This window comes from Narcine bancroftii, chromosome 5 (genome assembly GCF_036971445.1).
Source record: "Narcine bancroftii isolate sNarBan1 chromosome 5, sNarBan1.hap1, whole genome shotgun sequence".
Taxonomy (NCBI): Eukaryota; Metazoa; Chordata; class Chondrichthyes; order Torpediniformes; family Narcinidae; genus Narcine; species Narcine bancroftii.
The window spans coordinates 97,812,080-97,836,816 of NC_091473.1; the positions used below are offsets into that span (position 1 = coordinate 97,812,080).

Below are 24,737 nucleotides of genomic sequence, written 5' to 3' on the forward strand. Positions count from 1 at the left end.
AAGGGGACCAGAATAGGCCAAGGTCACATCTTTAAGGTGACACAAGACGTTAAGACCTAACAGTACCAGAGTACACAAATCATTAATCACATACAACCAAAGTTTACAAAATTCCTCCCCTCAAAAGACAAATGTACAGCACAATGTTCTTGGATCCGAGGAGAATGCGATTGAGACACCAGAATATATGGTAATGGGAAGGATACCATTTAAGTTTGTATTCCCGAACAGTCTATAAAACTCTCTGTAGAGCCAGTGTCAATTAAGCACTTAGTTTGTTGTCCATTTACCTTGACAGTCACTATAGAGTTGCTGAGTTGATGTGGTCTGTCTTGGTCCAGAACCATCGATGCTAAGACCCTGGAGACTCCCTAGTCCTCCTCGCTCAAGCAGCCCCATTCTTCCTGATGCGCCGGCAGCCAAGATGGCATCGACCTCGTGGCATAGCAAAAGGACCGCCCTTCTTCCTCCGATCTTGATGATGACACTAAATTCAAATTCGAATCATGGCAAGATGGCCACCGAGACCTTTTGTGCCGTTTTCCCACTGCCACCCTCTTTCAGTGAGTAGCACAGCAGGTAGGCTTTGGGGAGTTCAGGGCTGAGGGTGATGGCTTGGGGCTGGAGTTGGAGTCGGGAGCTGTGCAGGCTGTGGATTTCCCCAGCTTTCCCTTCACGCGGCAGACCCTCGCCCTATTACCGCAGCTGGAGCAGACAGAGTCCTTAGCTGGGCATTGAGCAGGAGGATGCTGGCTTCTACCATAGAAGAAGCACTCCCTAGCATGTGAGTACTCTCTAGCATGGGAGTCGGCTGCCGTTAGGGCAAGGGCAGTGGGGGCTTCTGGACAGTGGGAAGAGTTCGCAGGGGAGAGCGTTATTGTTGGCCTCAAGGTCGTCGGTCTCGAGCTGGGCTTGTTCAAGTGTTTGGCCAGTTCAACGTACCTGGCCAAGTCTTTCTTATCCAACTCAAGTAGTCGCTGCCTCACGTATCTCGAGCAGACCCCCGCAACTAGGGTATCCCAGATCTGCTTTTCCTCATGAACATGGCTTGTAGCCATTTCATACCGGCACTTCTTGGCAAGAGTCTACATGTCAAGCAGATAGTCGTTGATGGTCTCTCCAGGCTGCTGTCGACGTAGAGCAAGTCGATGCCTCACTAGAACCTCGTTTTGCGACTTCAGGTACCAAGCCTTCAAAGCCTTAATGGCACCACCATAGGTTGCACAGTCCCAAATGACTGCATACCCCTTAGTCCCTAACCTGGAAATGAGGGCTGACCTCATGTTGAACATGTCCCTGGTCATGTTCAGGTAGGTGTGGAAGCAGTCCAGCCAGTAAGCAAACTCTGGGTACAGAAGGTCGATCAGAAGCATACACAGCTTGAGCAACACCTCCATCTTCTTGTTAATAAGCTAATAAAATTTTAGTGCAAATAAAAGCTCTCACGACTGGAGAGAGAACACACGCTTTAATTAGTTTAAAACAAAGGGTAGGGTCTTCAGTAGGGCTCTGGGTTTAGGCAGGAAACCTGGGTTTTATATGTAGATGGGGGCATAGCCCGGGGAGGAGCCAGTCATCTGCACAACCCTTCACCAGTGAATCTCAGTTCACTGCACCCCTCCACACTTTTCATCTTATTGATATCTTTCTTGTAGATGGGTGGCCAAAACTGCACTCAATACTCCAAATTTATTCTCTCCAATGTCTTGTACAACTTTACCATAATATCCCAACTCCTATACTCAGTACAGGAGTTATCATAATGAACTGTATAAATAGGGGCCATGTGTCAACATAGAGAAGGAAGATTGAAAACTTGGCTGAATGGTGTACTAACAACAACCTCGCACTAAATGTGACCAAGACAAAGGAGCTGATTGTAGACTTTAAGGAAGGAAAACTAAAAGCATATGATTCCATGATCATTGGGATATCTGAGGTGGAGAGGGTGAGCTAATTAAAATTCCTGCGAGACACAATCTCGGAAGACCTTTCCTGGACCCATCATGAAGAAAGCTCGTCAGGAAGTGTATAACAGTTATGTTGAAGTCCAACTCCCAGCTAAATATCGCACGATGGAATACGGAAATGCAATGTTGCATTCCACTGGAGAAAATCATCTACAATTTACAGAAGAGATATGACACATTCGTTGAAGTGTGGCAACTGTATCTGAGGCACATAGGTGCACAGATAGAATTTACACCGTCCTCACCTCCCTGAATAAGAGAATAGAAACAATCCATCCCAGCAGGTAAAGGATTAAGAGTATGAAATGGGGAATGCAATTCAGACAACATGTGTTTTTTCCCCTACCTGTTTTTATTTAATATCCGAGGTCCTCTAGCTTTGAGGAGGATTGTTGTCTTTGTCGGTACCTGTGTTTAGGTGGTTTTTGTATGTTTGTATTTTTATAACTGGCACAGACTCGAAGGGCCGATATGGCCTGTTTCCATGCTGTAAACTGTTATATATTTTGGTATTTGTATAACTTAAGGTTTAGGGAGGGGAGGGTGTAAGGAGGGGATAAAAGGACTCTGTAAATCATATTATGTGGAAAGAGAATATGATATTTTGTTTATCTGATTTGCATGTGTCTTTGGAAAATCAAAAATAAAATATTCAAAAAAAAAATGGAAAGCTCATTAGTGCCTCTACTTCCTCAGGATTTGCAGAGGTTCAGTATGTTATTGGAAACCTTGGCAAACTTCCACCGGTGTGTAGAGGAGATGTGCTGACCAGCTGCATCATGAGTCATAATGGCCTGGCATGGAGGCAACCAATACCTCTGAGTGGAAAGCCCTGCAAAAAGTCATGGAAATAGCCCAGTGTGTCACAGCCAAATCTCTCCCCAACGATCAAGAGCATTTACCTGGAGTGCTGTTATCAGAGAGCAGCAGCATTCATCAGGGTTCACCACCCAGGTCATGCTCTGTTCCTGTTGCTGCCATCAGGAAAGAGATACAGGTGCCACAAGACTCAGACCTTCGAGTTCAGGAATAGTTGCTACCCCTCCACCATCAGACTGTTGAACAACAGATTCATTCAGTGACTCTTTTAAAGACTCTAACTTTGCATCTTATTTATTACTGAACCTTTGGTTTCTGTATTTGCATAGTCAGTTTGTTTACATTTCTCCCTTTTGTATACATTTCTTTCTTCTTAAGTATAGTTAACAGTTATTGATAATTAAACATTCTGCCTGACCTGCAGGAAAAAGATTCTTGGGTTGCACATGATGCATGTATGTACTCTGATAATAAATTTGAATGTTGACTTTGAACGTTGATTTTGAACTTGACGTGAAAAGAAACTTCAGGAGAATGAATTAATCCTTGGAAAACTTCCAGCCCAGATGGTGCACCTAGTCACATCCTGAAAACTTGTGCCAGCTAACTGGCTGTAGATTTTGCAGACATTTGCAACCTCTCACTACTATGAGCTGAGGTCACCACCTGCTTCAAATGGAAGAAGGTACAGAAAGAACCCTGAAGATCAGCCCCCCCCTAGGTTCAGGACTTTTTTTTTCCTAACAATTATCAAGCTCTTGAACTTCCTCTGACTACTCTACTCATGAACCTCTCCAGCACAATAAAAATGCCTGTCCTCACTATTGAAAGGCCTTTTTTTCTTCCATTATTGAACTGAATATTTAGTATCTCTCTTTTATACATTACCCCTTTCCATACTTTCTATTTAATGTTTTTTTTTATTAGCAAAGTACCTGTTTGGCTGCAGAAAATAAGAATTGTTGCTTATGTACATTGCACTTGTATATATGACAATAAATATGTTATCATTTTTATTACGTTCATGGCACAAGGATCATCCTGTATCATTTTAGTACTTTGATAATGAAGACAGGATGTGGGTACCTTTCACTTGCCCATCATTCCAATTACATCCAAATGGAAGGTATGATTTGAAAAATGTGTTGCCATTACTTGTTGCCCATCTGTTCTATTTCAACCTTGATGTTGGCTGTCAATGCTCCCACTCAAAGTAATCTAAGATTTCAAACTTCTATAAATTGGAGTTAAATATTTAATTCAGAGCATAATCAACTTTTGTCTATGCTGATCTTACTTCTGAATCACAAACATGTAGAGGTTATATTGAGCATATGTGAAAGTAGGAAAATAATATGGAGTATATAGAAGATCATATATTTCTATAAGTTTGTGATACTCTTCCTAATATTCATTTGTGTTTAATAGGTTTTCTGGTGTGTCTAATTATCTACTGCATTCACAGGAATTCCATGATTTTGAATAACCCAGAGGTAACTTGCTTTTCTTTGCCACTTATGTTAACAATATACATCCTTTGGTTATATAGATTGTGTCAGTAAATAGAAATGTCTCATTGTATTGAACTGCAAGATCAAGCTCAGAGATGATGCAGTTTGACTCTTAAGAATCCCTTTTGGATGTATATATAAATATTTTTTAATAGATTCATTTATTACTCTGTCAGACTAATTAAGACAGTAGGACACTGTTCAGCCTACATTAGCTCCACCTCAGCAACATGATCACTCCCCACAACCCTTCTATTTGCAACACATCATGCTTCGTTGAATGTCCGATCATCTTCTAACAGGCCCCATTAGCCAACTTAACCAGTGGGCCTCTACATCTTGTCCCTCCCAACCAACCTGGTCTCACACTATCAGAGATAGAACCTTTATCCTATCAGTCTCTTCCGCCATCTTCTCTCCAATATGAAACTAACTTATTTTTTCTTTTTTTTCCCAGTTCTGATAAAGACTCGTCAAAATGAAACACAAATTCTCTTTCTCTTTCCACGGTTACTGTCTGACCTGCAGAGTGTTTCCACAATTTCCTGTTTTTATTTCAGATTTCCAGTGTTTGCAATATATAATTATTTTCAAGGTCACCCCAGTTTACATCATCAAGCACAAGGCAGTAGATGATACTTAAACACATAAATCTGTAGATACAATGGTTGAAGTTAAAACACAATGCTGGAGAAACTCAGAAGGTCAAACATTGTCCTTTATTTAGCAAAGGTAAAAAATATAAAACTGATGTTTCAGGCTTGAGCCCTTCATCAAGGTGTGCAAAAGCGTCGGCAGCCATCCAGACAAAGAGTAGGGGTGAGGTGTGGTTGCAAAGGCAGGAGGTAATAGATTGAGGAGGGAGGGGAGGAGGGATGGCTAGGAGAATAAAGATGTAAGGGTGGAGGAGAGCTGAAAGGGAAGGGGGAGAGGAGAGCAGGTTAGTAGAAACCATGCCATCTGGCTGGAGAGTGCCCAGATGGAAAATCAGGTGTTGTTCCTCCAGTTTATGGGTGGTCTTGGTGGGATAGTGCATAGGGTCATGGACAGATAATGAGTACGGGAGTGTGGCATAGAACTGAAATGGTTGACGACTGGGAAGATTCTGTCTCTGGTGTGGACGGAATGAAGGTGCTCAGCTGACACTTTCATATGTACACTTTCAGAGTTCAATCTCAGGTCATAATTGAATTGTTCCCTGAATCATTTTGGAGAATGAATCTGTACTGGTCACTGCAAACAACACTTCCCCCAATAAAGGTTTATGATGGGACCCTGAACCACTTTCACTACCTCAGAAGTCATATCGCCACAAAGCAAACACATTGAAATTTATATATGACAATTTGTCACATTTTTCACTGTATCAGCTTAATTGTGCACCATCTGAGAAAAATAATATTTTTGAGATCAGACATTAAAACTTACACAGATCACATTGTTTACTAGGCAGCAGTGATACGATTCTGCGACATGGATTACCTACAACAGGCAGTTTGATGAATTGGAGAGGTACCAATAATGCCGCTTCTGTAAAATCTGCTAAATCCACTGGTAAGATAAATAAACCAATATGTGTGACCTCTCTTAGGCTAACCCCAGGTGCGATGGTCTGTTTCCACTCATTAGATTCCAATGGACAAATGACATTCACAGATCAATGCAAGACTCCCAAAATAGTCACTCTGTACCAAGTTCCAGCACTGCAAGAGGTTACGAGGTGGACAGAGGACAAAGTACAAAAACATTCTCAAAGAGAAAATGTTAATTCCCCACTGACTTGTGAGAATCCTTAGTTTGCTCAGAATCAAGGAGAAGCATTCATCATGACATGCTGAACTTTGAGACCACTTGTGGTGGCTATGAGAATACCAACATAAAAGCACCTTTGAATCAGCCCTTCAACCCATTATGTACCCACTATTCCTGCTATGGCAGATTCTGTGCTTCGTGCATTGGCCTCAGAACCAATACACGAGTGCAAGCATCCTCAATCACATAAAGGCAAAATACTTAGATACTCAAAAGGATGGGATTATTTAATCATTTTTTAATATCTAGTACAGTAGTTCTCAACCTTTTTTCTTTCCACTCACATTCCATTATAAGTAACCATACCTCTGATATCGGAAGCCACACAGAACTGTCCATCATCTCTTAGGCACTGCCCAGCCTCTCCAGCCTGCCAATCAGGTGTGTGCTTGCCCTTCAGTCGGAACACACACTGTCATTGGCTTGTCCTGTACATCACAGCCCCTGCTCAGCAGAGCGGGATATTTAAACCTGAGCATGTGGTCAAGTCCTGCACTCGTTCCAGGTTGTTGCTGCCACGGTGAATGCAACAGGAATGCAGGTAAGGGGCTAGCAACACTTAGGCCGATCAGGGTATCACCAGCAACCCAGTAGATACCGGCATTATAGCCACAGTCCTCTGTTTACTTGGGGTTAGAGACTGCGTTTCTTCCCCGTAGGTAGCCAGTTAGGACTCCTCATCAGGAGTTAGAACCCCCTGCCCGTGGGTCATTACCCCCAAGCTGGGTGAGGGTTCCTGCATACTCCTTTGTCACTTAGTCCCTTCTCTCAGTTGGGATTCCAAGGTTGGGTGCGAGCTAGTAACCTCTACCTGTCTGTGGGGTGGGGTGGGGGGGAGAGGGGGTGTGAAGCTGCTTGTATTTGAACTTGTTTAGTTTAACCTGTGTGTAGGTGTTGTTGTCGATTAACTGTGTTTGCTCTGGGGCAGGCCCACAGCCCTTTTATTATGTACTATTTTAATAAAGCATATGCATTGTTGCATCGCACTGTGTCCAGACTGTGCCTGCTGCTACCAAAAATGAACCCTTTTCACACAATACAGGCACCTTGTCAAATCTCTTCTGAAAATCCAAATACACAACATCCACTGCAAATCCTTTATCCAGCCTGCTTGACACCTGTGGTGAAAGGTATTTGCATAGATGTATGGACTGGCCAGTCCAAACCACCCTGGCCTTCCCTAATTCCTTCCTTGGCTCCTCCCTGAATTTCCCAATAAAGCCTGCCATGCCTGGACTTACCCCCTCTTGTTCCTGTTCCTGGAACCTGACCAAGTAGTGTATCAATAATGCTCAGGTTTTTGTTCAGCCATTTAATCACTCCATCATGTCGATGTGATTATTGTGTGCTTCACATCACCTTCAAAGAATTCCTATAGGTTTGTCGAGCCAGATTTTCCCTTAAGGAAACCATGCTGGATTTGGCCTAGTCATGTGCCCCCAAGTACTCCGTAACCTCATCCTTGATGATTGACTCCAGTGTCTTCTCAACCACTAACGTCGGACTAACTGGTCTACAACTTCCTTTCTGCTACTTCTTTCCCTTCTTGATTTAGTGAGGTGATATTTGCGAATTTCCAGTCCACGGGAACCATTTCAGAATCTATTGATTCCTGGAAGATTATTACCAATGTTTCCACAATTTCTACTGCTGCTTCTTTCAGAACCCAATGGTGCTATCCACCTGGTCCTGGAGACTTATCCACCCTTCAACCACTCAGCTTTCTGAGGACCTTGCACCTGGAAATAGCAACTTCACTCACTTTCCTTCCCTGATTTGACGTCTGGCAAACTGCTAGTGAAGGCTGAGGCAAAGTACTCATTTAGTTCCTCTACAATCTCCTTGACTCCCATTATTATTTCTCCAGCGTCATTTTCTAGTGATCCTATATCTATTATAACCTCTCTTTATATACTTGAAGAAACTTTTTGTATCCTCTTAGATATTATTTTCTTGCCTACTTTCATATCTTTTCCCTCCTTATGCATTTTTTAGTTGCCTTCTGCAAGTTTTTAAAAACTTATCAGTCCTCCACCTTTCCACTAAGTTTTGCTTCTTTGTATGCCCTTTGATTTCCTTTGTCAACCACAGTTGTGACCTTTTTCCCTGTGAATATATACTCTTTTTGCTATGTATCTTGCACCTTCCTCATTTCTTGCAGAAACTCCATCCATTGCTGCTCTGGTGTCTTCCCCTTTCCAATCTACTTTTGCCAGTTCCTCTCTCATGCCACTGCAATTCCCTTCAATCCATTGAAATAAATGAATTGTAGATAATTATAATATGTTTCCAAGAGGATCAGGTTTCATAAATTAAGTTTTATATAGGGTTTCATTGCTTAATATAAATGCATAAATTGAATTTATGTTTCAAAGATTTCATTTGGTACTCCAAAACATATTGACAGTACTTCACATCCTAGACAGCTCCATGGCATTTTCTAGCATGGATTTAAAGGATTGCTGCTGCCTGCTGCAGAGGTGAGCCAATAGGGAGCCCCAGGGGAGAAAGGAGCATCCAAACTCGTACAGATTACGATCTACAACCTGTATATATCTACCAAAGGAATAACGTGGGCTTGTGTTTTCCTTCAAAATGATAGATTTAAGATCCTTTAATTGTCATGTAATGGTACAGAACATGTAATAAGTTGCCTTTTGCCTACTGTAAGGCAGACAAAGAGTCGCCATTAGTGTTGCCTGGTGCCTTTACAGTCAGAGAGAAAGAGTAGCCAGAGAGTAACCATGGATTCATCTCTAGCACTCCTGTAACTTCTGCAGCCACACAAACTCCTGCTCAATCTATAGGCAACCTGAGTTCCAGTTCCAAAGCTCCATCATAATCAGTAAGCCTTCAGCTCCTAAGGCCCTTTTGGAGCCACTTTTGCCTTCAGCATCCTCTCGAATCCTGGTTCCGACACCTAGTCCCCACGAGCCAGTCGCCTGCTGCCCATGCAGGTTTCCCGACCCCATTGCCCCCGTCTCAAAAGGTAAATATAGACTTCTTTCAATTTTTCCTCCTGTTAAATTTTGTTGTACTTCATTTAAATATTCTTTTTTATTATTTCCCCCAGGGAGGGTTAAGATACCACGTCTTATGTCCTCCGAGTCATGTGATTTCCCCCGTTACTATTTTCTTTTATCCATGATCATTGTTTTGGAATGTATACCATCCCTTTTTTTATTTTATTTTATAATTTAGGCACACAGCATCGTAACAGCCCCATCTGGCCCATAAGCCCATACCACCCAAATGCCCCAATTAATCTCCAGTCCCCGTATGTTTGAGGAAGCCACGCTGACAAGGTACAACCTCATTACAGACAGCACTGGGTTGCTGGTGCTGTGATAGCGTTGCGGTAATTGCTATTATAACCATGCATTTTTTCTTTTATTCCTGCTAACATTTGCTGATGCTGTTCGTTAGAATATATGACCATTATTATTGGTAATTTCAGTGGAATAGGAGTAAATAGTACAAAAGGAAACACTATTGATGCTGGAAATCTGGAATTAAAACAGAAAATGGTGAGAATATTATCAGATTAAGTGCCACCTTTGGTTCAGTACAGTCACATGCCACATAATGTCCGTTTCGACAATGGCCAACCGCATATATGTCCGTGGTCCCATAGGTTACAATAGAGTTCAGAAATCCCAATCGGAGAATGGGACATAGTGGACGTAACTGGATGTAATGAATGCAACAGCTTCCCTCATGCATCACGTGTATCTTGTTTATGCCTCAGGTATAATGGTACAGTACATATATAACCTATGATATATGTCTTGATAGTCATAATAAACACCTATGTTACTCTCCTATGTATGTAGTGTCCTACTGTCATTATTTTAATGTGAACTATCCCTATTTACAAATAAAATGTTTATAATATTCTACAGTATTAGCCCTCTTAACTCACATATTGCCTTGCCAGATACATTAGCTGAAACACAGATCAGTATGTGTACAGTATCTTGGCTATTTAGTCAATACTAGTGCACTACAGTATCCTATGTAGCTTTGCTAAGTACATAATATGGTGTTTGCACAATGTCCAAATCACATAATATCCTATTTCACAGAATGTATCGAGGGTGTTGAGATGTTGAGATTTTTCATTAGTACTGGGAAAGGTTAGAAATAAAATCAGCTTTAAGGACCAGAGAAAGGGGATGGAGCAGAGAAAACATAAAGAAAGTAATGTGTAGGGTGAGGAGGGACTGGATGACAGATGCGGATACCTGGAACAGATGCAAATAGGAGGATAAAAATATATCTGAAATATCAAAAGAATGCTGGGAATACAAAATCAGAACAGTTAATTATCTGAAATAATTGAGATCAGACAATGATGATGTGCCAAGTCAGAAGGTGAGGTTCTGTTACTTGAACATGCATTGAATTTTACTGGAACAGTGTTGGGATGCCAAAGACAAGGAGGTCAGATTGGAAATGGGTGGCAGATTCAAGTGATAGCCAATTGGAATTTCAGGGCATCCTTCTGAACTGAATGGAGCTGTCATTTAAAGTCTTTTGAAAATCAGGATGGGCCTTTTATAAAATTATTTTTTATTAAAATTTAGATGTACAGTATGGTAACAGGACATTTCAGCCCATGAGTCTGTGCCACCCAATTTACATCCCCAGTATGTTTTGTATGGTGGGAGGAATCTGGAACCCACCAGGAAAAAGCCACGCAGACCTGTGGAGAATGCACAAACTCCTTACAGACAGCACGGGATTCAAACCCCGGTTCTGATCGCTAGCGCTGCAACAGCATTGCACTAACTGCTACCCCAACCATGACACCCACAACAGAAGAATATGGCACATATCTGTGGTAGATTAATCTAAAACTCTATTGCTTGCATATGATACATATCCCTCTGTTCCCTCCAAAGGCTACTGTCCTATCTGCTTCCACCACTACCCCTGCCAGACTGTTCTAGCACCAAAACTTAGAACATTATTTTGGTTTTCTCAGTTGCTCAAGTAAGTACAGTGCACATGCACCATTGGCCTCATGCCTCAACAAGAGCATTGTTAACATCAACAATCCTCAGAATGTTGTTAATGTATCCTGAGGAGATTGACCCAGGGGCCAGTTAGGAGTTGGGAAAAGTTGTCAGGGTGGAGAAGTGGAGAAATCAGAACCTGGGCAGGAAGGGGATGGGGTGGGCTCAGCTGCTAGGTGGGTGGATGTTTTGTCAGATTCTGGGGAGGAGAGTTTCCTAGAACAGTTCCAGCTGTATGAGAGATCATGGATAGAAAAGATGGCCATTACTCTGCTGCGTTTTGAGCTGTAGAGAGTGACCCCAAAGGCCAAAGCGATCCAGTTAGGTGCCAGAGCACCCAACAGGGCTGTTACAGCCCATACCAGTCGTCCCCTGATGGCTTCTGCCCTGACGACCCCCATTGGCCCCTGCCAACCGTTTGTACCCTGAAGGCCCCCGCCAACTACTCCTGACTTGACAGCTCCTGCTGGCTGCCCCTACCTTGATGGCCCCCCATCTACGGCCCCCGCCAACTGCTCCTGATATGTCAGCTCCCGCCGGCCCCCCACCCTACCCTGACACCCCCCACTGCCACTCCACCTCCGGCTGACCACCCTTGACTTTTCAGCTACTGCTGGCTGCCCTGCCCTGAGGGGGCCATGGAGGGAGGGGGGATAGGTCCCTGGCTGATGGAGTCATCATGACATCATCAGCCCACCCTAACCAGCCACTTGCAGGGGTTGTACATTCATGTACAATTATCCTTCCCTGAGAGGGATTGCAGTCGGCGCCTTGAAGCTGGCCGTGGCATATTCATAGATGTAAGTCTCCCAACGCAAGGGTGGAGAATCTTTGCCTTTACACATGGGCTTTTTCACTGCATGAAAGGGCCTTGAGTCAGACCTAGTTCATGCTCTCAACAGAGTAACAAGATGGACTCATAAAATGTTCCACAATCATTTCTCAGTCCAAAGAGGTAAGGATGAATGTTTTAACCCAGATACCGTAACAAATAATTCTATCCTGCCCCAGAACTGACTATCCCTTTTAGAAGAGACACAGGACATGAAACAGCACAAGAACTGGCTCTTCTGTCCACTATGTCTTCACTGTCAATTATGTCAAATTAAACTTAACAGATATGCTTGGAAAAATGGAAGAAAAGGTTCCAAATCAGAAGCTTCAAAATCAGTTGAAGAAATTATCACAAGATTGGAAGTTAAGATTGATAATTTGATCTTGTGTTACGTGGCACTGGATCAGAAAATTACAGTTTCAAGGATGTGGTGAAGATTTAGAAAAACATGCTTTCAACGGACTAGCAAGATCAGCCAGAGCATATTAACATTTTGGAAAAAAGAGTTACAGAACAGCTTCAAGAGACTGCAGCTGATTTGCAAAAATATAAGCATAAAGATATCGACCTAGATGGCAGACACCGGAGAGAGAATTTATGTATTTTTGTACTTCCTGAAGGTATTGAAGCCTCTGACTCAATTAAATTTTTAACAGACATGCTGTTTAAAGGAATTCTGAGTAAACCTCCAACTTTACATCAGGCATGTCATGCTCTGAGGTCAAAATCCCCACCCAAAGTTAAACCTCGACCTGCTATTCTCAGCCTTCACTGTTTTCACACAAAGAAACCATAATCAGAGAGGCTCACAGATGAGGTATACTGAAATTTCGTGATATCTTTATTCGTATTGTGGAAGATTATGCCCCCAAAATCTTGGAAGAAACTTATTAAAATAAGTTTCGCCTCTCTTTGTTTTCCTGCGCGCCTGAAGATTTTCCCTAAAAATGATCCGCCTAAATGGTTTACTCTCCAGATCAAGCTGTGTTGCAACCTCCATGAACTTTCCTGGTTATGAGATGTCATTGCAAAAGATATTTTTTGGTTCGTCCCTTTCTGGTATTTTTCCTCTTTCTATATTCTTCTATTTAAATAAAAAGTAATAGGGGATTTTCCCTTTTTTTAATATATATATATGTGTGTAGGTTAATTTTATAGGTAACAAGTTATCTGCAAAGTTTTATCTTGATATATATATATATATATATAAATATATATATATATATACATACATATGTGATATTGTATTTTCTGTTTTGTTCCCCTTTCTTCATTGTACTATATTGATAATAAAAATGATAGATAAGAGAAAGTTATTCCTCTCCACTCTAGGCAATACCCTGATGAATCTCCTATGGACCCTTCCAAAGCCTCCAATTGCTCCATTTTATTGTCACATATATGAAAAATGATAGTAACTTAGACAAAGGGTTTCAAAACCTATGGGGACCTTTCCTGAGCTACTTTCAGAACCCCTAGTTTTATTATAAAACTTGTCTTCCAACAGGTTATTATTATATAGAACTTCAGCTTGGTGACAGGCTCAAGAGATGGGGAGAAAATGAAAATATTCAGGATAAAAGATGTTTTGTTATTTTATGGGTGTACTCTATACATTAGATAACTGTTGATTCTTTATTTTTGACATCTTTGTAGTGCATTATACAAATTTTATGCGTATATTTGCTTACTGATGTAAAATTTACAATTTAATAAAAATATTTAGAAAGAAATAGTGTTAAGACCTGTAGACATACATAGTGCAACAAATCACATTAAAAAAAATGCTGAGAGAGAGATCAATTGGTATGGAGCAAAACCAATGTAATTTTACTATTTTGGGATTCATTCATGAGTCTGATAATGTCTCTGATGGTACATGATCTCACAATTGTGAAAATTCTTCCTGAAGTGAGGAGAGTGCATCTGTAAAATTTAGACATACAGCACAGTAATGGGCCGTTTCGGCCCATGAGTCCGCACTGCCCAATTTACACCCAGTACTATTTTGAACGGTGGGAGGAAACTGGAGACCCCAGAGAAATGGGGATAGTGTACAAACTCCTTATAGACAGCATGGGATTCGAACCCTGGTCCTGTCCCCATCGCTGGTGCTGTAAAGCCATTGTGCTAACCATTATGCCATCTGTGTTAATGGCTTGGCTACTTTTTGAGGCAGCTGAAGACAATGTGGATGAAGAGAGTATTGGGGGTGGGGGTGGGGGAGTTGTGTGATGGCATAAGTCATATTCTCAACCCTCTGTAGTTTCTTGCAGTCTTGGGCAGAGCAGTTCCCATCTCATGAACTTCCTGTACTATGCACTGTTTTCAGTGGTGCACCTATAGAGTTTGTTTTTTTAAATTTTTTATTTTTCACACTATGAACCATATTGACCAAAATACACACAAACATTTCCCTCTTGAATATACACAGTGTCATTTTCTCCCTTTTCCCCCCTCCCTTCCCTCCCTCCTTCACCCCCCCTCCCCACCCACTCAACGTTCAACATATATGATACATTAAAACCATTAAACAATGTTATCACACAATGAAAATAAACAAGAAGTTTGTGTCATCTACTTTTACATACTGGGTCAGTTAATTTTGTCTTCTCCTTCTGTCATTTTAGGTGGTGGAGGTCCGCGGTAGGACTTCTCTGTTGTGTTCCATGTACGGTTCCCAAATTTGTTAGAATACTGTGATGTTATTTCTTAAATTATATGTTATTTTTTCCAATGGAATACATTTATTTATTTCTATGTACCATTGCTGTATTCTCAGGCTATCTTTAATTTCCAGGTTGACATAACACATTTTTTTGCTACAGCTAAGGCTATCATAATAAATCTTTTTTGTGCTCCATCCAAATCGAGTACAAGTTCCTTACTTCTTATATTACTTGGAAGAAAGATCTCTGGATTTTTTGGTATGTTGCTTTTTGTGATTTTATTTAATACCTGGTTTAGATCGTCCCAAAACTTTTCCACTTTCTCACATGCCCAAATTGCCTGTACTGTTCTTCATGTTTCCTTCTTACAGCGAAAACATCTGTCTGATACTGTTGGCTCCCATTTATTTAATTTTTGGGGGTGTGGTGTATAGCCTGTGTAATCAATTATATTGTATCATGCATAACTTTGTGTTTATTGTACTTCTCATAGTTCCAGAGCATAGTTTTTCCCATGTTACATTCTTTATCTTTATGTTTAGATCTTGTTCCCATTTTTGTTTGGGTTTACAGCTTGTTTCCTCGTTCTCTTTCTCTTGCAATTTGATGTACATGTTTGTTATAAATCTTTTAATTATCATTGTGTCTGTAATCACATATTCAAAATTGCTTCCTTCTGGTAACCTCAGCCTGCTTCCCAATTTGTCCTTCAAGTAGGTTTTCAGTTGATGGTATGCAAACATTGTACCATGAGTTATACCATATTTGTATTTCATTTGTTCAAAAGAATAATTTATTTCCCGAAAAACAATTTTCTATTCTTTTGATCCCTTTTCTCTCCCATTCTCTAAAGGAAAGGTTATCTATTGTGAAAGGGATTAGTTGATTTTGCATCAATATTAATTTTTGGTAGTTGATAATTTGTTTTATTCCTTTCTACGTGAATCTTCCAAATGTTGAGCAGATGGTGCAGTACTGGTGAATTCCTATGTTGCACCAGCTTTTCATCCCACTTATATAGTATATGTTCAGGTACCTTCTCCCCTATTTTACCTAGCTCTAATCTGGTCCAATCTGGTTTTTCCCTTGTTTGATAAAAATCTGATGGGTATCTTAATTGTGCTACTCTATAATAATTCTTAAAGTTTGGTAGCTGTAAGCCACCTTGTTTGTACCATTCTGTTAATTTATCTAGTCCTATGCTGTTTCCCCCCTTTCCATCAGAATTTCATTATTATTTTCTTTAGCTCCTTGAAGAATTTCTCTGTTAGGTGAATTGGTAATGATTGGAATAGGTATTGTATCCTTGGGAAGATATTAATTTTAATGCAATTTACCCTTCCTATCAGTGTTAGTGGTAAATCTTTCCAATGTTCTAAGTCGTCTTGTATTTTCTTCATTAATGGCTGATAATTTAGTTTGTATAGATGGCCTAGATTATTACCTAGTTATATACCTAGGTATCAGATTGCTTGTGTTTGACAACTAAATGGTGATTCTTTCTTAAACTTTGTGAAATCTGCATTATTCATTGGCATCGCTTCACTTTTATTTGCGTTGATCTTGTACCCTGATACTTCTCCATATTCCTTCAATTTCTTATGTAATTCTTTTATTGATATTTCTTGTTCTGTTAAGTATACTATGACGTCATCTGCAAATAGACTGATTTTATATTCCTTCTCTTTTATTTTTATCCCTCTTATTTTATTTTCTGTTCTTATCAGTTCTGCCAGTGGTTCTATAACTATCGCGAACAGTGAGGGAGATAATGGACATCCCTGCCTAGTTGACCTGCTTAATTTAAATTGGTTTGATATATATCCATTTACTGTCACCTTCGCCAATGGTCCTTTATATAATGCTTTAATCCAATTAATATATTTCTCTGCTAGGTTGAAGCTCTGTAGTATTTTGAATAAATAATTCCATTCTACTCTGTCAAAGGTTTTCTCTGCGTCTAAGGCAACCGCCACTGTTGGCGTCTTGTTTCCTTGTACTGCATGGATTAAGTTAATGAACTTACAGATATTGTACGTTGTTCATCTTTTGCCAATACTGTTCTTTTAGTTTGTTCTGTCTTAAGCTGCCAAGCTAGTATTTTGTGCGTTTTTTTCTCTTAGCTCATAATACTTCTGTTTTGTCTTCATTATGTTCTTCTCCACCTTGTATGTTTGTAGTGTTTCATATTTTATTTTTTTGTCTGCCAATTCTCTTCTTTTTGTTGTATCTTTCCTTGTTGCTAATTATTTTTCTGTACTTGCTATTTCCCTTTCCAGCTGTTCTATTTCCCGATTGTAGTCCTTCTTCATCTTAGTTACATAACTTATTATCTGCCCTCTGATTAATTCTTTCATTTCATCTCATAGTTTAAATTTATCTTTCACTGATTCCGTATTTATTTCAAAGTATATTTTAATTTGGCATTCAATGAATTCTCTAAAATCCTATCTTTTAAGTAGCATGGAGTTTAATCTCCATCTATACTTTCTCGGTGGGATGTCCTCCAGCTCTATTGCTAATAACAGGGGTAAGTGATCCGATAACAATCTAGCTTTATATTCCATTTTTCTAACTCTCCCTTGGATGTCGGCTGACAACAGGAACAGGTCTATCCTTGAGTATGTTTTATTCTACTCGAATAATATGAGTATTCCTTCTCCTTTGGGTGTTGTCTCCTCCATATATCCAAAAGTTGCATTTCCTGTATCGATTTAACCATAAATTTGGTTACTTTGTACTTTATTCTAGTCTTTTTTTCAGTTTTATCCATCTTTGAGTCCAAATTAAGGTTAAAGTCCCCTCCTATCAGTATATTCCCCTGCGTATCTGCAATTTAAAAAAAAGACATCTTGCATAATTTTTGATCCTCTTCATTAGGTGCATATACATTGAGCAAATTCCAAAGTTCTGAATATATCTGACACTTTATCATTACATACCTCCCTGCTGGATCTATTTCCTCCTCTATTTTGATTGGTACATTGAATTATATGATGCTGCCGTTACGTGCCCTACCCAGTCTCTCCTTAATTTCTTGTGTTCCACTTCAGTTAGATGCGTTTCCTGCACGAATGCTATATCAATTTTTTCTTTCTTCAGTAAACTTAACAGCCTCTTCCTTTTGATTTGGTTATGTATTCCATTAATATTTATAGTCATATAGTTCAACATGGCCATTTCATACTTTGTTTACCTCTCATTCACCTATAAAGTTTGTTGACAGATTCTGATGCCATGCCAACTTTCCTCAAGCTTCTGAAGAAGTAGAGGCACTAATGCTTTTTCTTGGCCATTGCATTGAAATGGGTGGACCAGGACAAGTTACTGGAGATATTTAACCCATGGAGCTAAAAGATGTTTATTATCTCCACCTCAGCACTATTGATGCAGACAGATGAATGAGCTTTGTCCCTCCTCCAAAATTCTATAACCAGCTCTTTGTTTTTGCTGACATTGAGGGTGATGTTGTTGTCCTGGCACCAACCCACAGTCCCTCTATCTCTATGTAATTTTTTTAAAGATCTTGCAGTGCCATCTGTGAATTTATGGATGGAGTTGGATCTGTGTTTAGCCCAGTGGTTCTCAACCTTTCTCTTTCCACTCAGATACCACTTTAAGTAATCCCTATGCCCTCGGTGGTCTGTGATTAGTAAGGAATTGCTTAAGGTGGTATGTGAATGGGAAGAGAAAGTTGAGAATCACTGCTCTAGACTCCATTGTTACCAAAATATTTTGCTTGAGAAAAATTATCATTGACCCATTTCTTTTGGAGTTATGAAACTGTGCACATAACGAGTCAATTCAGAACAATTAAAACAGTGGTTTTCAAACTTTTTATTTCCACCTACATACCGCCTTAAGCAATTCAATCCTCTACTATACTCTCTATACATCTATAATTGAGAGGCTAACCAGTGATTCTCAAACTTTTTCTTTCCACTCACATACTACTTCAAATAATCCCTATGAAATAGGTGTTCTGTGATTAGTATGGAATTGCTTAAGGTGTTATGTGGGTGGAAAGAAAAAGTTTGAAAACCACTGTTTTAATCGAACATAATTGACTCGTTATGTGCACAGTTTCATAACTCCAAAAGAAATGGGCCAATGACAATTTTTCTCAAGCAAAATATTTTGGTAACAATTGGGTCTAGAACAGTGATTCTCAACTTTCCCTTCCCACTCACATACCTTCTTAAGCAATTCCATACTAATCACAGAGCACCTATGGCATAGGGATTACTTGAAGTGGTATGTGGGTGGAAAGAGAAAGGTTGAGAACCACTGTTTAGCCTCTCAGTTGTGGATGTATAGGGAGTATAGTAGAGGATTTAATCCACAGGCTTCCTGTGATGCAACATTCTGCACTCTCCCTCTCTATTTTCTGCTTCTAGGGAGCAATGGACATGCACTCCACGAGCCCTCTGAGCATCAATGCTCTTGAGAGTCCTGCCATTTACTTGCTGAGAATGATATTGTGGGAGATGCATCCTAATTTTAAAGCCATGCTTAATAAATCCATTCATCAGTTTCACTGAAGTGAAGCAGACTGAATCCTCAAGTATGAATGAGAAGTAGGTGATCTTGCATTACTGTAGGAGGATGATGGCATAGATTTTGCACAGTTTTCAGAATTCATATAATGGAATGCACCTACTTGCAGTCAGCTCCTGCATTCTTTCTCCCAGGATGTGAAGATTTAAAAATCTTCTTATGGCCAGAGTTCCACGCTTCTGATATGCTAAGTAGAGCTTCTGGAAGTGGGACTCTCCACAGCCTGTACTCCAGGAAAACCAATTGAGCCACAAGGAATATACTGATATCTCACTGATAGTCCAATACTCTAATGGCACCATGAAAAAAACCACATCAGTACCTCTACTTTCTCAGGAGTTTGTGGAGGTTCAGTATGACATCTAAACCCTGGCAAATTTCTATGGCTGTGTGGTGGAATGTGTGCTGACCACCGGCTGCATCATGGTCTGGTATGGGGACACCAGTTCTCCTGAGCAGGAAGCCCTGAAAACGGTAGTGGACCCAGCCCAAGACATCACAGGTAAAATCCTCCATCTACAGGGAACAGTGTCATTGGAGAGCAGCAGCAATCGTCAAGGATCCACATCATCCAGCACATACTCTGTTCTTGGTTCTCACTGCTATCAGTAAAGGAGTATGGGGTGCCACAAGACTCGCACCATCAGGTTCAGGAATAGCTGCTACTCCTCCACCATCAGACTCCTCAACAACAAAATTAATCAGAGACACATTTAAGGACTCTTGCACTTTATTGATTGTTTTCCTCTCAGTATTGCACAGTCAGCTTGTTCACATTTCTTTATTTGTTTATGTATGTACATTCGTTTCTTCTTGAGTCTAGTTTTTCCAATACCAGTATGTGGAATTCTGTCTTGCCCACAGGAAAAATAATCTCAGGGTTGTATCTAATGTCATGTATACATTCTGACAATAAATCTGAACTTTGAACTTTAGCCCTCCCTATCCTCTCTATCACCACAGCAAAATTGGTGGTAAAGTGAACAGTGAAGAAGGTTATCTTAGATTACTACATGATCTTAATGAATTGGAAAATAAGGCCAAGGATTGGCAGAAGGAATTTAATTCAGACAAGGTTTTGCACTTTGGTAGGGGCTTACTTGGTGCATGGTAGGCTCCTGGAGAGTATTGTAGAACAGAGTGACTTGGGGGTTACAGATACATATTTCTCTAAAAGTAGTGACATGTCGATAGGGTTGTGACAAAAGTGTTTGTCGTTCTTTCTTCATTGATCAGGATGTTTGGTTATGGAATTTCAATTCATTACATAAATATGAAATAAAATGCTTCTGCCTGTTAAATCACTGGAATATGGCTAAAAACCTATCTGGTGTGTCCTTCATCTGTTCCTCATCTGACCTATGAATAACCCCAGAACAATAGCAAAGTTGTTGGTCTTGAACTGACCTCTGAAATAGTTAATTCTGAGTTCAAAAGCTAGGAGTGAAGTGTGAAAAAGATACCATCTTTGTGAGCTGACACCTTGAAAAGAAGACCTCCCATTTTTAAAAAAATCCTGAAAGGAGAAAGTATCTCAATAAAACTTTTCTTTTCTAAAAGACCCTCAAAAAGAAAGCTACTACACTTCTTGTACAATTTATTTCAAGCTGAATCAGATACCTTGTCATTATGATGTGGCAGTTATTTGATTTATTTGGAAACAGTAAATAGTCTTTACAGATTAAAATAACTTTTGTTAATTTTTAACCTTGGAGTAGTTTGACCTGGGGGTGTCAGGAGGAGAAGGCTCAGTGCATTTATTTCTCAGGGCAACTCCCTTAGATTATGGTCTGAATAATATATAATTTCAAGATACTGCCTTCTATTTACACAATATTTGGACACCTTGTGCATATTTACTAAGGAAGAATGCAGGGAGGCATTGCAAAATTTCTATGGAATGCATACTTGGTTTTACAATTTGCTTTAATCTTGTTAATCTAGTACGATGATTACTTTTTTGCCTTGGTGATATGTTAGGAAGGCTGGGTTTCACAATGGTAGCCAACACAACTGCTACAAATTTCACAATATTTATGACTTAAAGAGGTATTGATAAAAAAATCAAATCTTAGTTGGCTGATAAAATATTGACTAAAAGACTGTAATATGAAACATGATATATCTGAGAATTACAGTATTTGTAATAGATTAGTTATCAGAACTTGATTATTACTGGAGGTTACCTATTAAAAGGCAATTTCAGTGAGAAGTCTTCTTAGTTCAGTGTTTGTTCACCATTTTGAATATTGCCATTTAAACAGCATTTGAAAATTACAGAAAATGCTATCGTACACGATAGATCTATATCAATTACCTCAACTAATAGTTGGTATCTTTACAGCATATATTCTGATCAAAATATTGAAACTTTTTCGCAAGAGATGGATGTTGATGGCGGCAATGAAACCCTTCCCTGGACCTCCTTCGCACTGGTTATATGGGCATGCACTTGAGGTATGCATAAGATTAAGTCAATGAACTTGCCTTGTTTTCTGAGGACTTGTCTTTCTCAGCAATTTTAGTAATGGCTGCTACTTGCAATTTTCTGGAGTCATTAAATTTTGATATATTGCTTCAAATGATAACTTCAGCAGTTGTAGGAAAAAAATAGTATATTTTTCTGTATCTATTTTGATATATTTCTAACTGCTGAGGTCATGTAATAGCATCTTCACCTATGGGGAATAAGGTTTTGAGTTTAAGCTTTTGAAAGTTGAGTTCAGCTTGGCGCTTCTAATGCAGAGGAGAACTGTATTATTAAAATTGCCTTTCTTGGTTTAAAGCTAATCTTGAGCCCAAAATGTTGATTATGTATCTTTATCTTTGCCCTGTAAAGTACACTGTTTGACCTGTTGAGTTTCTCCAGCAATGTGTTTTTACTTCAACCACGGTGTCTGCAGACTTCTGTGTTTTTCATTATTAAGTTGTGCAGTGTCTTCCCCAGTGGGAAATATTTCTCTTCATGTCTGATATGTCAATGAACAGTTACACTATCACCAGGAGCATGACTGAAATAGGGCTCAAAGAATTATTGAGGATCCCTTCCAATCAGCGCACAATATCTTTGATCTACTACTATTAAGAAGGAGGTACAGGAATATCAAAATCAGGACTGCCGGGCTGGAAGTAGCTTCTTCCCGCAGGCTGTGAGATTGATGAACAGTATCCTGTAACTGAGTAAATAATTACAAATATTTAGATATATTTATTTTAAATTATATCTGTACGTGTTTATGTGATTATTATGTGCTGTGTAGTTTGTGTGTATGTGCACTGTGGGCTGAAGAAATTCTGTTTTGTCTGGTTTTGCCTGTTTGTATCTGTACATTCAGATGATAATAAAGTTGAATTTGAATATTATTAAGAGAGGATCACTGGGTACTCCTGTTTTTGGCACTTGTTCTTCCTTCTCAATTGGTCACTTATCAATTAAAGATTCAATTATTGGTAAATAAATTACATTAGATTTTGCACATTCAACGCAGTATGCAGAATGAGTCCATTCTAATATTAACATTATTAATAGCAAAAGGCTATAGCACTTCCTGATGCATTTGTTGATAGCAGCATGTTTCCAAGCTATATAATGGGCAATCCCTGGATCTATCCTGCTATAGAGCTGGTGGCAATGAGCTGAGTGAAAAAGATAATGATACTGAGTTTATCATCAGATACGTTGTACAATGTATGTATGCACCAAAATTCTTATTTGTTGCACCCAAACAGGTGCTTGTAAAAAAAAACTAAAGTAATAAAATAATTGATTTAAATTAAAAGAGATCATAAATACATAAGACAGATAGATAATAAGCATTCATGATGTGGTCCTAGCACCAGGAATATGTGGAGCAGTGGGAGCATCGTGTCCACAACACTGCTCAATACTCTTACCTCCTTCCAAGCTCTTATACAGTGGGGAGGGATTCAAATTCACAATACATGGTAATCATGGCCCCAGAGGAGGTGGTTATGGCAACTATGAGTGGTAATAGAGAGAATGAGAGTGGAGACTGGTAGGACCAGGGAAAGCATGACAGATGTTGGGGTAGTACTGGAGCCAGGACAGTTACTGCAACCAGAGAGGCTGCCTTTATTAGGTGCATGACCGGCAGCACATTGACCATTTATGCTGGATTCCAATTCACCTGCCAGGGATGAAGACAATTGGGACTAGCAGACAGCTGCCACAAATGAATCTGATTTGCCAGTTATGATAAGATGATAGAAACTAAGTTTGCCCATTTTCATTACTGATCTTGTTACTTTGGTTTTACAATGTGGGTTTCTATGCATTTTTAAAATCCAAATTGGCTCTGGAGTGTGGAGACTTTTTCTTGTGAGGCTCAGAAAATTTTCTAAGGAAGGTCCACATAACAATAAGTAAAACTCTAATCGCACAGCCAGGCAGCCATACAGGAATTACAGGTACTCCCCGACTTGTGACCTATACGTCTTATGTCCATCTACACATATGACCAATTTTTTTTAAAATAAAGATAAAATATAACATTTACACAGATTATGTTGTATTTGACAAACTATAACAGGGATATAAGGCATGTAAGAGCCAAAGTGTGCATACTTACCTTGTTAGCATGCGTCCCAGTTTCGTAGGCTGGGCATGGCCATCTTGATTCCTGTGAGCATGCATAAGTCTTCATTTGCCGCATGCATAGTGAGTTTGCATATTGGAGTTCAGTTGGTGCACGTGCGAGAGTTATGGGCATAAAATTCAATATCGTTAGAGCACTTAATTCTCGAGCATGCATCAACCGAACTCCAATATGCAAACCCACCACACATGCACCAACCAAAGACTCGCGCATGCACACAGGAATCAAGATGGCCACGCCCAGCCTACAGACCCTGGGACCCCGCAAAACCGACTAACAAGGTAAGCATGGACCAGAATGTCGAAAGATTCATCAAGGCTGATCGACAAATTCAGTAAGTTTTAAATTGTTATCGTCAAATCTTCGATGAAAAAAAGATTTGATTAAAAATTTTGTTTTAAGATGACAGTACTTCTGGCATACGGGGAAATTCCGACTTGCGTGCATTTCGAGATAACAACCAATCCTTAAGTCCCTATTCCAGTCGTAAGTCTGGGAGTACCTGTACACTATCCACAGAGGGTCTGAATGAGAGAAGAATAAATCAACCAAGACTTGTATTTGTATTTGGTGAACTTGTTGGAATGCCTTTAAATTTTAAATGGGAAAAGTAGAGGATCATGCTTAAATGTAAGGGGGATAAAATTCCTGATTTTACTTCACAGGATAATGTTTTGAACAACTGCTGGAATTAATAGAAATCAATCTGCAATAGGGAATACCTGTAATACCTTCAGAGGAAGGTAAAAACCAGCAAAATATTTTTCTCTCCCCCCCCCCCCCCCCAACCACCAACTACCAGCCCCCCACAACTGCATTAGATTTACAACGAGAGCTTTGGTTCATTTCAGAAGCAATGGAAGCTTTTTTTTGTGTTACTCTCATCTACCACAAGCCTTTCCTTTTTCACAGGCTCACCTGTACTGAACG

The 24,737-nt window shown here is 39.8% G+C and overlaps 1 protein-coding gene across 1 annotated transcript in view; it reads left to right on the forward strand.

Moving 5' to 3' along the window:
- Positions 1 to 21,553: 21,553 nt before the first annotated feature.
- cyp4t8 (cytochrome P450, family 4, subfamily T, polypeptide 8) overlaps positions 21,554 to 24,737 on the forward strand; it is a 43,189-nt gene continuing 40,005 nt past the window's right edge. The window contains exon 1 of the mRNA XM_069938463.1: positions 21,554 to 21,648. Within this exon, the coding sequence (XP_069794564.1) occupies positions 21,580 to 21,648 (69 nt within the window). The 5' untranslated portion in view covers positions 21,554 to 21,579. The remainder of the gene's footprint in view (positions 21,649 to 24,737) is intronic.